Genomic DNA, 19003 nt, shown 5'->3' on the forward strand with positions numbered 1-19003 from the left:
GGATCAAGGATGAGTAGGAATGTCAACTGAATGATATATGAAAAAAGGAGACATCTAGTTAAGTGTCACACATGTGTGAGAACTGAGAAATAAGCAGGCCTCAGCTGGGTCCAGTCCGGAAGCTCGAAGCCTGATATCTGCATTCTATCCCATGGGCCCAAAGCATGATCAGGGTACTCCATAGACGGCCTCCATCTACGATTTGGGACCAGGGCGCTTGAAGAAGGATGGCCTCCATCTGTATATTCCAGCCTGCCAGTTAAGATCCTTTTCGGCAGCCCTGCTGCTTTTGCTCCAAGGTCATGTCCTAATGTGCTTCTGGAGCAGTGTTCCCTCTAAACTGGAGTATTGTGAGCAAAAAGTCTACTTTGTGAGCTACTGGCATTAAAGTTGTGAGCTACTGCAATAATTAGTCTGCTCTGGGGCCATTTTTCCTGAGCTAAGATAAAAATGTGTGAGCCAGAAGCTAAAAAAACTGTGAGCTAGCTCACACTAACTCAACTTAGAGGGAACACTGCTGTGGAGTACTTCATTCTGCTGTTGTATATAGAAGGATATAACTTTTACTCAACTTTCAAATTTGTGTATAAATGTTGGAATCGTGTAATATTTTTCTGCAAAACTGCGTGTCCCATATTTGCTTCTGATACTCTGTTCTCCACGCAATCCTCGTAAGTACTCCAGTGCCATGTTCATTTGGAAACTGAATTCTTCATTGTTGTACACAGGGGGTTTTTTGGTAGAAAAAGCCCAGCAGGAGCTCATTTGCATATTAGACCATACCTCCTGACATCACCATTGTTTAATGTAGGGCTTTTTGGTAGAAAAAGCCCAGCGTGAACTCATTTGCATATTAGGCCACACCCCCTGACACCAAGCCAACCAAAACTGCGTTCTTGTGCATTCCTGCTCAAAAAAAGCCCTGGGTATACGGATGTACTTCTCAAATGGTTTGGACTTGATGCCCTTCTGAACTGATTGCTCTTTCTAACAACATCAACAACAGATGGGTGTGTGAAGATTGTTATACTCAATTGTGTATCCTGCTACTGCACATGAGGAACTTTGTTAAAAGAAATCTTTTGTCCTGAATTGCAAGACTCTTTTGTCCTGAATTGCAAGAATTGCAAGAAAAAGAAATTAGTTCTGGTTTTCTTGCCAGTTCCTTAAAAATGGCAAATAGAAAGAATTATCTGCAGCAACTTTAGGGGCTGTTCTTATCACTAGCTCCTGTGTTCTTCATCTATGAAATATGAATATGAATTGATTATTTCTGGCAGATTATTGTACGGATTGGCTCTGTTTTCTCAATAACCCAACAAGCTTTGGTTAATAATCTTTAACTTTTCAATATTTGGGACCCAGTAAGCATGAGACCAGTTAAGCTTCAAGCACATAACAGGAAGTAATGCATTAGAGACAGGAAGAGGGGAGTTAGAATTGTGACCTCACCAACATTAAGGTCTGGACTGTAGCCAGCTAACTGAGGGCAGGAAACCATTTGCTGAGCACAAAGTGGCATACAAGCCTAGAATCAGAGTTATGGAGGAATCCTGTACCTCTCTTCCCTTGCCTCCTCGGCCTGCCCTTCTCAGCATCTGTGCAAAAAGAGCTAGGCAGCATGGATTGTCCTCTATGCATGCATACAACAACAGCTCCTTCTAAAAGGTAGCAAAAGTGGCTGAAGGATGGAGCTCCGTGACCCTCCTGAGGATCCTGATCCGTGGGTCAAAAACCTGAGGATCCTCCTGACCCATGGGTTTCAGGTACACCTGTCATTGTTGCCAGCCAGGACTGCTCAAACTAACTTGTTCTTGTGATGTTTTATTGGCCCAGCCTGCCGCTTGCAAAGTAATACACATTACCCTCTGACGCCCTTTCTAGACCATTAAGTCTAGAGTCTAAAGTTACTTAACTGCATCATTAAAAAAGTTTGCCCAGTGGCACCTTTAAGACCAACCAAGTTTTATTTGACCTGTTTGCCCCTTGTAGAGAACTGAAGGACATTGTTGGCATTTAATGCCATATATCAGGGGTGGCCAATGGTAGATCTACAGATGTTTTTTGCCTACAACTCCCATCAGCCCCAGCCATTCGCCATGCTGGCTGGGGCTGATGGGAATTGTAAGCAAAAAAACATCTGGAGAGCTACCGTTGGCCACTCCTGCCATAAACAGTGTCAAGAGCAAGTGAATGAGCCTAAGGTGGTGTTGTTGATGTTAGGTCCAGTGATTGTGTTGTCTGGGTGTATGTGGCAGCAAAGTTGGTATCTGTGTTTATTGCAGGGACTGATCCATGTTTGGTTTAGATGCATTATTGTGGGTGAGGAGTTGTTTAAGATTGGGAGGCTGCGTTTGGTCAAGCTCCCCAGTACTTATGAAAGAGAACTGTTATTATCCAGTAGAGTTTGTAAGTCACTGATGATGTGTTGGACTGTTTTGAGTTGAGAGCGGTATGTAACCACTAGTGGCGTTCTGTTATTGCCTCTTTTGGGCCTGTCTTGCAACAAGGTTTTCTCTGGGTACCATTCCGGCTTTGTTAATCTGTTTCTTGACTTCATCAGGTGGATATTTTAATTCCCCAAAGGTTTATTGTAGGAGTCTTCACTGCCGGAGCCTTTTCCGCCTCAGGAGATGCTGGTGATCAGCTAGCTAGTGTTGCAGCGAGTGGAGGAAGGAATGGATGGCTCTGGCAGGCTGGGAGAGAGGTGGGCGTTGCCCCAGAAAGGCAGCAGGGTCCAGGAACCCCCAGATGACAGGGAGAACTGTTCCTGGGCTTGGCAGGACAAGCACATTTGGGGATGAGGGGAGCATGGGGATGAATTTCCAGGGAATCCCAGTTTGGGCAAAGGCCCAGAGGGGAGTGAAACAGGACACAAGTCTCAAAGGACACCGAGGACAAGGAGCGGTGCAGAAAAGAAAAAGCTGTGGTATAAAAGGGAAGTCATCTCTGGAAGCCAGGGTGGAAATGGGCATGACAACCGACTTGCAAAATTCCTTAAAATTTAACAATCAGCTCTCGCAAGCCAGTGCAAGCACTTTCCAGCACACCACTGCTCTTAACCTTGGTATAGATTCCCTGTTTGTGGGAAGAAAATTAACTCAGTGTTCTCACTCTTACTGTTTCTCCCATTATTTGGCCCGTTACCTTGGATGAATTATACTGAAAGGCAGGGCTTTTTTTGTAGCAGGAACTCCTTTGCCTATTAGGCCACACATCCCTGATGTAGCCAATCCACCAAGAGCTTACAGGGCTCTTAGGACAGGGCCTACTGTAAGCGCTGGAGGATTGGCTACATCAGTGGTGTGTGGCCCAGTATGCAAAGGAGTTTCTGCTACAAAAAAAGCCCTGCTGAAAGGAGGCATGTTTCACTTGTTTATTTGAGATACTGTTGTGTATGTGGACTGTATGTTTACAATGTGGACTCTATATTTGAGGCAGTCCCTGCCCCGTTCATTGGAGTCATAGGACTGAGGTTGGGGATGGGGAACAATGGGAAGCAGGATTCAAATCCCTGCTCACCAGGACCAATCACCAGCCCCCTGCTGGTTCAAATGATCCAATGGCGTTCCAGCGTGGGAACTTGTCTGTGTATATATTTGGGCCCCTTGGCCCTGTTTAGCAGTCTTCAGTTCAACCTTTGCAATGCTGTTATCACAATAAAGAGCTATGATCACTGCAACTACGCCTCTTCCATGCATTGAACCCTCTATTTAACAGATACTGTTTTGGCACAGAGTAGTAAGCTGCAGTATTGCAGTCCAAGCTCTGCTCACAACCTGAGTTTGATCCAGGCGGAAGCTGGGTTCAGGTAGCCGGCTCAAGGTTGACTCAGCCTTCCATCCTTCTGAGGTCGGTAAAATGAGTACCCGGCTTGCTGGGGGTAATGTGTAGATGACTGGAGAAGGCAAACCACCCCATAACAAAAAGTCTGCCAAGAAAATATGATGTGATATCACCCTGTGGGTTGATTACAACTCGGTGCTTGCACAGGGAACTGCCTTTACCTTTTACCTTTTTTGGCATTTTCACTGTCTTATTTTGATCATGCATTGCTTAAATGTTGAAAGGTTAGTATTCCAGTAACATTTTGCTTCTTCCTTTGATAAGCTAGTTATTAATGCAACAGCAGTGCCCTCTGCAGTTCAGTTTCTAGTATAATCTCAGAATAGGTGTGCAGTACAACTTTGCTGACATCTGTATTGTGCTAACGCTGACAAAGGAGAGATTTCCAGGATATCAGACCTGAACATGTGATCCAGCAAGCTAGAGACAGCTCACAAGGCTTTCACTAAATCTTGTTTTTTTCACTGCCTGCCCTCAGTTGAAGGGGGGAAAGGCAGTGGAATGTTGTCAAACCCCGCTAGGCTACAGTGCACTTGATCTTAGCCAAAAGGCAGAGAAATGAAGTTAGACTACAGACAATAGGTAGTGGAGTATGTTTGGTGCAGTGGATCTCAAGTTGAAAAGGCCTGCTATATTTGAGGATTTTGCCTTTTACCTTGATTTTATTTTACAATGATTGGATTTACAATGATTTGATTTTACAATGATTTTATTCTTTGGCTCCTTGGTCTGTTTTGCATTAATTCATTGGCTCCTTGGTCTGTTTTGATTCACCAAACCGACTGCACAACTTGTGATTCACCAGACTGGCTACACAAACTAACCTACCCATCAAGTATTGTGGCCTGGTGGGTGTTTTGTAGCCTACCCATCAAGTATTGTGGCCTGGTGGGTGTTTTGTAGCACCTTTGTTTTTGTGATATTAGGCAGACCTTATATATCAAAACTTCTGCTCACAACCTGAGTTCAATCCCAGAGGAAGCTGGTTCAGGTAGCCAGCTCGGGGTTGACTCAGCCTTCCATCCTTCCGAGGTCAGTAAAATGAGCTTGCTGGGAGGAAAGTGTAGATGACTGGGGAAGGCAATGGCAAACCACCCTGTAAAAAGTCTGCCGTGAAAATATGAAAGCAACGTCACCCCAGAGTCAAAAATGACTGGTGCTTGCACAGGGGACTACCTTTACCTTTTCATATATCAAAACCCTCATACATAGCTTTCTGAAATGGATAACTATTTATTAGTCAATATACAGTTATTATTCTTTTGTAGGGTTTCACGTACCATCTTTACTGTACAAAAGACAACCCTGAATGTAAGACAACTCAATCTAAAAGTAATTTCCTTAAACAAACAAAAGGATAACAGCTCTTAGTCCTTTTGCACCAAGAGGATGTGCTCTCTATTTCAAGGAGATTACAAGAGATCCTCTTGGGCAAAGTCAGTCAGGGTTGGGCCAGACCAGTCTACTTTGGAAGATGAAGAGGTTGTGGTGATTAATGCTGTGGAGACCAAGATCCAGCTCCTAGGTCCCTCAGATACCCAGGACTCAGACAGACCATCTACTGAGGCTATGGCTCATGAATACGAGCCAGATATGGAGACCCCAAAAGAACGTGCCAGCAAAACCTGCCCTTCACCAGGGATCCCATTGGTACCTCATAGCCCTGGAGCAGAGGAGATGGAGAGCCTAATTAGAGGCTCAAATCCAGTGGTTTAGTGCCCAGTTTGCTGCCTGTGACTTCTCCTCCAGCTATGTGACTTGTGACAACCAAGATCTATTATGAGGTTTTGCAGGTTTTGGACTAATCTCAGCTGTAGGATTCTGGCCTTGGTGACAGCTGTATGCACTCACCTCCATAAACAGCCTCAGTCCTGTCTGGGTGATTGGGGAATCAGTAGTTTCTCTACAATGGTCTGGTCTTGCCCTGCCTGCTCTGGAAGAACTCTGACTAGATCAGAGAGCCATCAGGACAATTTTTGTGTACATTGTAATGTCACTGGAAGGCTGTGGAAGCCCCCCAAATGAAGGTGGTAGGCAATGCTCCCTCTAAGCTGTGAAGTCTTGTGAGCAAAAATGCTACTTTGTGAGCTACTGACCTTAAAGTTGTGAGTTACTGCATAAATTAGTTTGCTCTGAGGCCATTTTTCATGAGCTAAGACAAAGATGTGTGAGCCAGAGGTAACACCCCCCCCCCCCCCCCCGTGAGCTAGCTCGGACTAACTCAGCTTTTGGCAGCCAGTGACACATCCTTACAGTTAAGAATCTTTTCTAATTCTTTCACAGCTGCCCTTCCCAGTCTCAGTGTCCATTTGACTTATTGGTTGCAGTTTCCCTTTTGGTTGATGATGGAGCCAGGGAACAGAAAATCTTGAACAATTTCTTCCACATCAGCCTTAAAGCTGAGTAATTCCCCAGTAGTCATGACTTCTGCCTTCATGTTCAGCTGTAATCCTGCTTTGGCACTTTCTGCTTTAACAGTCATCAGGAGACATTTCAAGTCTTCACTCTTTTCTGCCAGTCATGTGGCTTCATCTGCATATCTCAGATTGTTGCTGTTCCTTCTAACGATTTCCCCTCCATCTTTGTCTAAATCTAATCTAACTTTCCTTGTGATATGTTTTGCATATAGATTGAGAACTGAGGCTGGAAAGAGCAAAATTATTCCCTGCCTCCATGAGTTATGGGAAGGAGGTATAGCCAAGCATAGCGGGATGTCTTCTTCATGTAAAAGGAACCTTCAGCATGAATTCACAGTTCCATGGTGGCTGTGATCTGAAGAGGAACTTGTTTCCCTAATTAAAATGCACGTGGAAGTTGCATCACATTGCAATGCAGTACTGAATGTCCTCTTTAAACCTGAGGCTCACTTCCAGTCAGTGTTCTTCCCCTAGCCCTTACCAAACAAGTAGGTAACCCAGTTAAGATGGCAAGAGGTAACCTTGAGAACCAGCACAGTGTTTTGCAAACGTATGTTTGGTTTCAGCAGCCTCTTTGGTTCCTTTTTTTGTTTGCTTCTGATGAGTATCACCTTGTGAAAGGATAGTATCTTCTGGCTCTTCTGAGAAAGCATTTGAAAACACAAACCACATGTTGTGGCTTATAGTTACCATAGCAACCCTTATAGAGTGCTCAGCATCTGCGGATGTGTGTTGCCCTTGATTTTATTTACTCAAAACAAATATGTGTTGAGAAGGAAGCACAGAATTTCACTCTTTCAACTGAGACACTGATTTATTTTTATATAAGGAACAAAAATATGTATTGCTTTTACTGTCTGGAAGTTTAACATGTAGGAATAGCTAGATCTAATGCGACCTGGCAGATGGATTCCCACTTTAGGTAAGCTCCGGAATTTTAAATGGAATTATTATTTTTTGTCTGGTGACACATCACCAACTGAATTTGAAAGCCCCATCAGTTTCAAAAACAGTTCTGCAAGGAATCTGACATGTAAGAAAAAAATGAGTCTTTTGAGCTTATAGAAACAGTTGGCAGTTTTTGAAAAATTCTTATATGCTTTACAGCACATGGTGGGGAGCAATAACTACAAAAACAGCAGTCAGAACAAAAGCCTGAATCCATTGGCACCTTTAAGACAAACAGAATTTAGTTCTGGGTATAAGTTTTCATGTGTGGTCTAGTGTGAATGAGTAAAAACCATAGCTGGTGTTTAAGAGTATTTTTCTTTAGTGGGGGTCTGCAAGAAGTTATTGGGGGCACCTCATTTTTGTCTCCCCTACTATTTCTGCTTTCCCTTCCTGGGCAGCCCCCATATCCTTTTTCCTTTCCTGCTTCCTTCTTTTCTTCCTACCCACCAGCCAACTTACCTTCATCCTTCCACTGTCTTCGGCTTTCTCTCCACTCTCCCGGAAGACTCTTTTTGGAAAAAATTATGTGGTGTTGGCCACTGGACTGAGCCAGGCCCAGTTGTGCTGTGGGGAACCTTCAGGAACCCTCCTCCTGGCATCATTCATATCCTCAATTTTCCCCGCTTCTTTCTCCCCCCCCCCCCTTCAGGTACTTATTTACTTCATTTCTATGCTGCCTTTCTCTACCATGGGGACCAAGAGTAGCTTGCATCATTCTCCTCTCCTACATTTATCCTCACAGCAACCCTGAGAAGTAGGTTAGGCTGAGTGTGTGATTGGCCCAAGGTCACTCGAATTTCCACTGCGACCACTCCACTATGCTGACTTTCTCAGGTTGCCTAGTGTTGAACAGTAGCAAGAAGCTGGGTCTGGATAAGTCAAGCAAATCATGTGGAGGTTCCAGCTGATCCTTATGTGTCCTCCATCAAGGGCTAAAACATACCTGCAAAGGTCCATCTCCCCCCCACCTTCTACTGAAAGAAACCAAAGCTGGCAATACTGTTGTGGTTGTTTAGCAACCCCCATAATAGCCACTGAGATTTCATTTTGTAAAGCAGGGGTGGGGAACCTCCATCCCAAGGGCCTTATGTGACCCTCGGGGATTGCTGGGCCGAACCGAGCCATGTGGCAGCCTCCCTGGGGCCTGGCTGGCCAGCGAGGATTGTGGGGCCCAGCCGCGCTGTGCAGCAGCCTCCCTGGGGCCTGGCTGGCCAGCCAGAATTGCTGCAGGGTCTGGAAAAGTTACTGTCACAGTTCAGTTTGCACTTGATTATCCCAGATGGTGTGGCCTAATATGCTAATATTAGGGGATGTGGTCTAATATGCTACTGTTCCTGCTGGGCTACAAAAAAGCCCTGAACCCATGTATTTGCCTAGGGCGGCAGGCCGGGTTTGTGTGTGTGTGCCACATTAGGCTCTCCCCACATGACTTCAAATAGAAAAACAATTATTTGCATTAATTTTGTTGGCCTGAATCATTCTCCCTCAGCGGAGCACTGTTTTTTCAGTTTTAAAATTTTTATTGATAACATATGGTAACAATTTCCATTAATAACTTCTTTTCATCTATCCCATATGCTTCTTTCTAATCACCCCTCCCCCCGTTATTTGACCCCCGCCAGTGTTATTTACTCAAAATACTAACATTAAAAGGTACCTTTAATTCCTAAGAACTAAAATTAATATTCTTCTTTCTTTTAAAGTTTAATCATTATCAAAAATTGTCCAATTTCCTTTTACTTTCCACTCGTCTTCTACATAACTTCTAAATTTTTTCCACTCCCTTTTAAAATCTTCTAAATCATAATCTCTTAAAGTGCTTGTTAATTTGTCCATCTCACTCCATGTCATAACTTTTACAATCCAATCCCATTTTTCTGGTATTTTTTCTTGCTTCCATAACTGCACATATAGTGTCCTAGCAGCAGAAAGCAAGTACCAAATTATAGTTCTATCTTCTTTTGGAAATTTTTCCATTTGTAATCCCAACAGAAAAGTCTCTGCAGCTTTCTTGAATTCATATCCCACTGTTTTTTAAGTTGATCATTTTGTATGGCCTGCGAATGATGTTATAAATATCCATACGGCAGAAAAAAAAAGTTCCCCACCCCTGTCTTAAAGGAATAGGCAGTGTTTCTGTTACTTGGGGGTTATCCTCTCCGGGTTTTTTTCGGATTTTTTTTTAAAGAGTTCAGGTTTTTCTGCAAATCTGTGGCTTTTTTGGTTGTGTAGAAAAATTGGTCTTTGTACATGGCCCCAGTCTCCCAGTTTAGGTATCCACAGATGGAGCCGTGTTGAGATTTAGAATCATAGAGCTGGAAGGGATCTCCAGGGTCATCCAATCCCTGGCACAATGCAGAAAATTCACCTCTCCCCTCACACCCCCAGTGACCCTGCTTCAAGCCCAGAAGATGGCAAATTAAAAAACAAACAAACCCTGTCCTCTGGGATGCCTGGGAAAACTGGCCTGGAGAAAAATTGCTGCCTGACCCCAAAATGGTGAAAAGCATTTCCCTGGGTGTGTAAGAAGAGGTCACGAGAACTAAGCACTGATACAGCCCTTCCTGCCCTCCATCTCATGATCTGCCTAAGTGCACAGAATCAGTATTGTTGTCAGATGGCCATCTAGCTTCTGCTTAAAAACCTCCAAAGAAGGAGAGTCCACCATCTCCCAAGGAAGCTTGTTCCATCGAGGAACTGCTCTGACAGAAAGTTCTTCCTTATGTTCCATTGAAAACTCTTTTGATTTAATTTCAACTTGTTGGTTCTCGTTGGACCTTCTGGGGCAACAGAAATGCACTCCTTACCATCCTCTATATGGCAGCCTTTCAAATTCTCAAAGATGGTGACCATATCACCTTTCAGTCATCTTCTCTCCAGGCTAAACATACTCAGCTCCTTCAGCCTTTCCTTGTATAACTTGGTCTCCAGACCCCTCACTATCTTCACTGCCCTCCTCTGGACACATTCCAGCTTGTCTGTATCCTTCAGTATATTGATTTCCTGTTTGAGAGATCTTAATATTGATTCTGAAAAACCTGTGTACTATAATAATTAGAGTTCTGGGCTAGGATTGGGCGGTTTGAGGTCAGATCTCCATTTTAAGTTGATGGGACAGATAAACTGGAGGAAGAATATGTACGTATGTACATTGCTGTCAGCTCTTTGAAGGGGGAAAGGGGGATGAATGTGCAATAATAATTCTGCATTTAGGAAAAGGATTCTAGGATTGGCATCTGCAGTTAAAACTATTGCTGATTACTTGCTCATCTATAACATTTTTCTTAGTCCATCACCTTTAAATATACTGCAGATCAGGATTTTTTTTTTTGAGTAGGAATGCACAGGAACACAATTCTGACTGTCCTGGTGTCAGGGGGTGTGGCCTAATATCCAAATGAGTTTCTGCTAGGCCTTTTGTGCAGAAAAGCCCTGTCTTAAACAGCGGCGGTTGTCAGGGGTTGTGGCCTAATATGCAGATATGTAAAGCCTGCTGAGCTTTTTCTAAAAAAAAAAAAAAAAGCCCTGCTGCAGATATTTTCTGGAATAAGGTACTTCTCTGCCTTTTCAGGCCATTCTTAATGTGATGAACACTGCCAGATCTGTCACCAGACTTCTTTTTTTTTTATCCATTGTGAAACCATAGAAGGAGGTCATGAGGCATATGCTTTGGGATGTCAGAGGAACATTGTAGCCAACCGGTGTTCCATATCCTAATGTCAGCACAACAGTGGGGTGAACAGCAGATGGCTGAAGTTTATATTGATATATTAGATTGATTATTTTGACACTGGTTTTTGAGGCATAATAGTTCTAGGCGTTTGTAGAGAGGGCAGTCATTGTTGGGCAGTAATAGCAAGGTCTGAAAGTATAGCAGACCCTCGCCCTGTGCAAGGGATCTGTTCCCAGGATCACCACAAATGGCAAAATCCATGAATGCTAGGAGGCAAGGTCTGCTGCTTCCCACTAGCAAAACAACCAAATTCCTGCAAAATGTAATTATTACGACGATGGCAAGGTGGGAATAAAAACATGCTGGGGACCACGTCATGTGATTTCAGGGGAGATGAGAATTAGTATAAGAACTAGAGCTTTCTGGCTTGACATGAGGCTCAGGGTTGCAGAGCTTTTGTTCAGAAGAGGGAGAACCATCCTACTTTCATAATGACCAGAAAAGATACTAATTCCGTTTATCTTCTTGTGGACCAGCTCCCCCCCTCCCCCCAGCTGCAATTGTGAAAACAAGGGTTGAAATGTGTGGATCTTCTAATTTTTGTTCTGTGGTTAATAGTCTGTGTTTCCTTTTGGTGCCCGTCTGCAGCTGCCTACAAGTTAACACCTCTTTCATGACGCATTACATTTGAGGTTGACCAGCTTGGTTCTCTTTTTTCATTTAAAGTTGATAGAATTAAAGTTAATAGTTTTCTTTACAAGCTATGGAATCCTGCTTGGTCAGGCCAAATGTGTATCTAATACAGCATCTTTTAGGGATGCCAGCCTCCAGGTGGGACCTGGGAGTCCCCCCTGGTTTTACAGCTCATTTCGAGACTACAGAGAAAGTGGATGCTTTGAAGAGGGTAACTCTATGGCATTGTATCCCACTGAGGTCCCATATCTCTGCTCTGCTTCCCATATCTCCCAAGAGCTTCCCAGCCTGGATCTGGCAACCCTGCCCCTCCATCCCCTGCTTCCCAGAGACTCATGAAATGTTTATGAAGGTAGCAGCCTTCCCCTGCTCCCACTTCCATCCCCAGCAACTATAGTTCAGAGGTACACTGGTGTTAAATGATGCGCCTTCTGTTGTGCTTAAACTTACAAATCAGAATACGTACCAAAGAGTTCCTAATGACATGTTACATTCAAATCTTGCATTATAGCCCTTGTAAATAACTGGTTCTAAAACTAGTAAGGCTTAAATTACAATAATAAACAAAACTGCAAAAAGAACACAGAATTTAATAATTCTCTGACAACCTACATTGATAATAGTAAGTAATAAAATGTGTGGTCCATCCAGAGTTAAGCACTAGTAGCTCCTCTTGGTTGCAGTGGGAGAATTAGGTGCATATTTAATTTTGTCCATTTTAAATTGGAGAAACTTAAAATGTCTTGACTTTAATTAGGTCACCTATAAACTTTTCTAACTGAAAAAGGCTGTGGGTTGGATCCTACCTAAAACGTCTGCCTGCATTAAGTGGGGGGAAAGATTTCATTAATTGCTTCCTCCCGTGGTAGCCTCTAGTTTCACTACACATCAAGCTGCATTCACATCCTCCTGAAGCAGCATTTGGGGGGGCGGGATTTCAGAAGAGGGTGACGGAGCCATTATACTTCTACAGAGAGAAATAATTCCATCAGCAGAAATTGCATGCAATTGGCAATCGTGGCCTCCAACTGGCGTTACACACACGCCATTTCTGAAATCCTTTATTATGCCAAACTCTTAGCTTAGCTATCAGTATGACATTAAATTTGTGATCACTGTTTTTAAAGCACATGCCTGCTGGGACAAGGTGCTATTTGTAATTGGTGCTTTAAAACGGTTTTTGTAGTCTTAGCTTTTGTTGATTCTAAACTAAAACAAAATATAAAACAGCAAAAAAAAGTTGCTTTTGTTAGTACTTGTTTAATTGTGCTATATATATTTTTATATACTTTGAGTAGATAGTTGTAAGATTTCTATAGACATCTGGAAAGCTGCACGGAAGTTGGTTGATGCATTCAGTCCTACGCTTGTTTTAGACTTCTGATCTGTGTTAGCACAAGGAGCAGGCCAATGTGGAGAAGTCCTGTAATTAAGGAAAAGGAAAGATCCCCTGTGCAAGCACCAGTTGTTTCGGACTCTGGGGTGACATTGCTTTCACAACGTTTTCATGGCAGACTTTTTATGGGGTGGTTTGCCATTGCCTTCCCCAGTCATCTACGCTTTCCCCCTAGCAAGCTGGGTACTTATTTTACTGACCTCGGAAGGATGGAAGACTGAGTCAACCTCAAGCCGGCTACCTGAAAACCCAGCTTCCACTGGGGATCAAACTCAGGTCGTGAACAGAGCTTAGGACTGCAGTACTGCAGCTTTAACACTCTGCGCCATGGGACTCTTACCTGTAATAAAACATACTAGCTAATGTTCATGTTTGTCTCCAAAAGTACCATAGTTCCAAAGCTTGCACCATCCCAAACTTGCACTGTGCACTGCCCCACTCAGCATTTCTCCTGGTTTTTAAGATGGAAAGTTAGTACCTTGTAAAACCAAGTACTTTCTTTCTGCCATCTTATTTCTACGGGAAAAAATTTAGTAATAGCCTTCACCTCTATTGTTTTGTCTCTTTCAGATATCCTATTGGATGACTTTTTAAAAGTTTAGTTCAATGTTTTAAATTATCTTTTGCCAATCCACATTTTGTTAAATATTCCCACCCTGCGTTTTAAAAATATTTTCTGACCCATGGGAATTTCATAGGGTCATTCCTCCTTTTAGACTCTGCAAGATCCTTCACCTCCATGTCAGCCAAGTGTTTGGCTTCTGTTATACCGCAATTGGCTATGTGTATAGTTAGCATTTCTTAAGAGAAATACATTCTGTCCTGAGACATGTCATAACCACCTGGTTCCAAAAAAGGGAATCACATCACTGCCAAAAAAATTGCAAATTAAAGTTCTGGGATTATGATACAAAGGAACAAAGCACTGTACAAAGGGAAGAAGAAAAACGGAAAGCTGGTGCATTCAGATGTTGTCTGACAACGGACCAAGTATCATGGCATTTTATTCTTTAAGAAGCAAACACATTGGAGAGGTTTGGGCTTAGACAGTGTGTGGCTTCTGCTGAATCACCTCATTTGTGGATTAATTCTCCTCAGTCAAACCCTGTTTCCTGCTCTTGGCCCCCTTCCTTTGGTTGTTCTGTCCAGCTATTGTAGTTAACTTATTGCCACTATGAAACAGATTCTGGGCTCGGTGGGGAGGAGGGTATTGTACAGGTCACATGGTTGATCACTTTGGTGCCTATGCTATGACCTTGAAACTGGTTGGATATCACCACCAGATTGGCTAACTTATTTTGTGAGTCCAATGGCATTCCTTTGTAGGCTCAGTTTGGCTCAAGGGCCGCCATGGATTTACAGTATATCAACAAAAATGCACAATCCCAAAGGGTGATTAACATGTGGAATTCACTGCCACAGGAGGTGGTGGCGGCCACAAGTATAGCCACCTTCAAGAAGGGTTTAGATACATATATGGAGCACAGGTCCATCAGTGGCTATTAGCCACAGTGTATGTGTGTATATAAAATTTTTTGCCACTGTGTGACACAGAGTGTTGGACTTGATGGGCCGTTGGCCTGATCCAACATGGCTTCTCTTATGTTCTTATGTTCTTAATCCTAAAAGTATTTACTGTGGAATAGAGGCAGAAACAGCAACAAGACTGCCATGGAGATAAATAGCTTGAATGCTGCAGATCAGTGGTTGACAATTACGTACAGCTGTATACTTACTGTATACTCTCTCCCAAAAACTTACAGTCTTTCCTAAGTATATGATTATTGTGTGTTATTCTCTGTCTGTCAACACGGAAGTATTGTTAAATGCTTCCTTCCAGATACTTTCTATCTATTGCTTGCTGTTGTGACAGTTGGAGTCCAGCCAGTCAAAGGAAATCAGTTTGATTTGTGTCTGTTTCTGTGTCAAGAGGACGGGTTTATAATGTCATTCATCCCTCTGGCTTCCATTACTAATATCCAGAAATGTAAAAGTACAGAAATGGATATTCTATAGCAACCTATGGTGATAGCATCCTAAGCAACTGTTTTCATGAGAAATATGCAAATTTAAAAAAAACAACTAAAGAAATTTGATTTTCCTTTGCTTGTTACTGATGTATGAGCTGCTCCCTTGCTCTTGGGAGATTCAGAACATTGGCTTTCTAAAGAAACAGTTGTCCAAGCCTTTTGTTGTTGCCACTTTTTTTTTTTTAATCAAGTGTCTTGAGGTATGTTTCAAATGTTCCCTTGGAGTCATCGTTTTCCATTTAGCTCTGTTGTAACAGTAGCCGTGTGTGCATCTCCAATGTCACGGGAGCTTTCTTCATGAGCTGTTCGAGCAACACTTGATAAAGATATGCTTGCTTGACGTCTCAAGATTCTCATTATTGTACTTTTGTATCCTCTGCATGCAAAGAAATAGATTAAAGGATCCAAACAGCAATTTAAATTCATCAGGAACACAGTGTAGTGGAGGGTCTTCTGGAAAAGTTTTTGAGTATCACAGTCAATCTCTCCAATAATAATCTTCATAATCATATGTTTGATAATGGCAACGTGATAAGGAGTGAGACAAACCACGAAGACGACAATGATGAAAATAATTGTATTAATGGCCTTTCTGTTTGTTCCTGATTTTTCAGCGAGTGGATTTTTTCTTGCATTTTGATAGAGTTTATAACTAATTTTAGAATAACAGACCAGTATAATCCCAAGGGGAATTATGTATCCAAGCAAACAGGCACCAAGAAGCATCCAAGGGAGATTTGATATTTTTTTCTCAAAGTTTGGATATTCCATGCATGTGTTCCGTCGTCCTTCGTCATGTGACAAGGATTGTGTAAGCAACGGGAGAATCTGTGCTAGTACAAGAAACCACACTAAACAACAGATGTACGTGGCACATCTCACCGTTCTCATTCTGGTGCGCAGTGGGTGGACCACAGCTACAAACCTGTCAATGCTCAAGCACGTCATGAAGTTCACAGCGGCATAAATGTTGATGTAAAAGACAAGCGCAGTGAGTTTGCAGAGTAGTTCTCCAAATGGCCAGTGGAAGCGCATTGCATAGTATGCAATTCTTGCAGGCAAAGCAGTAGTAAAAAGAATGTCTGACACAACAAGATTTGTAGAGTAAAGAGTAGTAGAGTTGATCTTTTTCCTGTTTTTAATAACCACAATGAGAGCAAGTACATTTCCAAGTACTCCTACTATGAAAATTACACCATAGAATACAGGCAGTAAGATATGCGCTGAATCTTCGTGCTCGTATAGGTCACATGTAGAGGTATTAGACTGATATGTCATAGAAGCTGGAGCAATTGAGACATCCATAACTGTTGTCTCCATGAAGTTCAGCAAACCTAGCAGAAAAGAGGAGAAGAAATGGAACTGAGTCAGAGAATTTGTTTCTTTCTCCAACAATCAACATTGGGGAAAACGGCAACTTGACAGCAGTGAAATTATTTGCAAGGAGTCCCCCCCCTCCCCATCCTTAACTCTACTTCTTTAAAGATTTGGGAATCCCTGAGCCTGAGAATGTAAACGTGAAATGAGGAAAAGCAACTTGAATATGAAAGCAGTGAGCACAACTGGTTTCTTAAACTGAGTGGTCCAAGATCACCCAGTGGAGGTTTGAATCCCCACTTGTGTGCTTCCATGGCATGAGTGGGGATTCAAACTCATGTCACTCAGAGCCTAGTCTGTGTTTGTTCATGTGCCCATCTGCATGGGTATGCCGTCCACACCCTCAGCTTCAAGTGTACACAAATCCATTTTTATAGTACAATTCTTGCAAAGCTTTGCACTTTTTAAACTCATAATGTTAGGGATTAGGGTATTATAACTTTTAATGTCTGATCTATTGTTTTTATATAATAGTGTAACCTACTCTGAAGAGCAGGATAGAAACTGAATCAATCAATCAAATAAATAAAAACATTCTTTGCGATAAAGCCTAGCTAGTTTAGTGACATGCTCTGAAAGTGTCCCCTCTTCTTCTGTTCATTTTTTCCACACAAGTAACACAACTGATTCCATTTGTCATGTGTGAAGGGACCATGATCAATGTCACATGAAATGTCACGCTTGGTTCCAAAGCAATAACATTTATAAAACAGTTTGATAAAACAAGTCAGTGTGTCCTGGAACAGAAAAAGTAGCCACAGAATAAGTAGAAATGCTACACAAGTCTCAGAACTCTTTACTTTTTTTTGTTGTTGCATCTCAACAAACACTTCAGATAAAGGTCTGTGGTGCTTCTACAGGTCCAGCTTCATATTCTCACTTCTTCTAGGAAAGAGGTTTTTCTCTTTATAGCTTCACCAGTTTGTAGGTTGATCTCATTCAAATGCAGGGTTACCGTAAGAATCTAGCTCACAAGGTTGTTGTGAAAATAAAATGGAGCAGGAGAGGAGGCAGCAAGATGGTGGCAGATAAACAACTGCATCCAGCTGCATATGAAGGAGTAGGCAGAACCTTGGTCTCTGGTGTGATATTTTTGTTGATCCACAGGGAGTTTATACATGGGGGTTGTGTTAAACCAGGGGTGGGGAACCTTTTTTCTGCCAAGGGCCATATGGATATTTATAACATCATTCGGGGGCCATACAAAATTATCAAGTTAAAAAACAGTGCTCCGCCAAGGTAGAATGATTCAGGCCAGTAAAATTAATGCAAATAATTGTTTTTCTATTTGAAGTCATGTGGGGAGAGCCTAATCTGGCACACACACATACACACGGCCTGCTTCCCATAGGCAAATGCATGGTCTAATATGCTACTGAGTTCCTGCTGGGCTTTTTTGTAGAAAAAGCCCAGCAGAAACTCAGTAGCATATTAGACCACATCCCCTAATATTAGCATTTTAGGCCACGCACCATTAGCATATTAGGCCACATCATCTGGGGGATAATCAATAAATAAAGAAATGGGAATAAAGGGGAACAAAGAAATGGGGGGAAGAAATGGAAAGAAAGGGAAATAAAGAAATGAGTGGAAACTTATACGAACTGCGACAGTAACTTTTCCAGGCCCTGCAGCAATTCTGGCTGGCTAGCCAGGCCCCAGGGAGGCAGCCGCACAGTACATCTGGGCCTGCAATCCCTGCCTGGCCCCAGGAAGGCTGCCACATGGCTCGATTTGGCCCAGGAATTCCCGAGGGCCACATCAAGTGACCTCGAGGGCCGCATATGACCCTCGGAACGGAGGTTCCCCACCCCTGTGTTAAACTATGACTCCCCCCCCCCCCTCAAAAGTCTGAAGTGGTGCTGCCCATTCTACCAGCCCATTTTGCTGTTATGTATACACCAAGCCAGTGGTTGAGAAGAGGAAGGCTTGGTTGTTGGAGATAGTGGTTTTAAAACTTAAAAATATGTTTGGTTATAGTGGTAGAAGAAGTGGTTGCGTGCCTACAGGTCCCAAGATTTCATGCAATTTTGTGCTTTGCTGAATGTAGCATGTTGTATGAGTAGCCGCCCCAGTTACATCACTCGCAATTGTATCTTATAGCATAGTTAATGTTAGTGGTTTAACTATCTTAACATGATTTCTGCATTTTTGTAGCCATTTGTCATTATTAGGACTCTGAGGAACAAGTAACTGTTTATCATCCTATATCTTATAATGTTTGAAGTTGATATAGGACTTGAATTAAGCAGTGTTAGCTATATAAAAAGAGTTAAAATACTGCCTGTGTGAAAAGATGTGTTCTTAATATTAATTGTTTGATGCTAAGAAAATGTAGTTCCTTGTCATTCTTGCTTTGCTTTCACTTGAGTGGAATGTGTGATGTGTTTTAATCACAAGAATAGCTCCTTTAGCATAAAAGAATATTTTATGGGGAAAAATCCATAGCAAAACAGACCTACTTTTAAAAGAGAAGGAAGACAGATGCAGAGAAGAGGAAGGAAGAGAGATATTGCTGGCCCAACTCCTAAAATTTCTGGTTACAAAGGACAGAGAACTTTTACTAAAAAGCATGAGCAGACAGCACTGTTCCTCCCAGCTCCCCATAATGTTACTGTCT

General features: G+C 42.5%; 2 protein-coding genes across 2 annotated transcripts in view; one reads left to right on the forward strand and one right to left on the reverse strand.

Moving 5' to 3' along the window:
* Nucleotides 1–19003, forward strand: part of UBAC2 (UBA domain containing 2) — a 115202-nt gene that overhangs the window by 34933 nt on the left and 61266 nt on the right. The gene's annotated exons all lie outside the window — the stretch shown is intronic.
* On the reverse strand, nt 15104–16297 carry GPR183 (G protein-coupled receptor 183). The gene has a single exon (XM_060235079.1). It carries the CDS (start codon nt 16282–16284, stop codon nt 15232–15234), a length of 1053 nt encoding a protein of 350 aa, XP_060091062.1. The 5' UTR covers nt 16285–16297; the 3' UTR covers nt 15104–15231.

This window comes from Heteronotia binoei, chromosome 3 (genome assembly GCF_032191835.1).
Source record: "Heteronotia binoei isolate CCM8104 ecotype False Entrance Well chromosome 3, APGP_CSIRO_Hbin_v1, whole genome shotgun sequence".
Taxonomy (NCBI): Eukaryota; Metazoa; Chordata; class Lepidosauria; order Squamata; family Gekkonidae; genus Heteronotia; species Heteronotia binoei.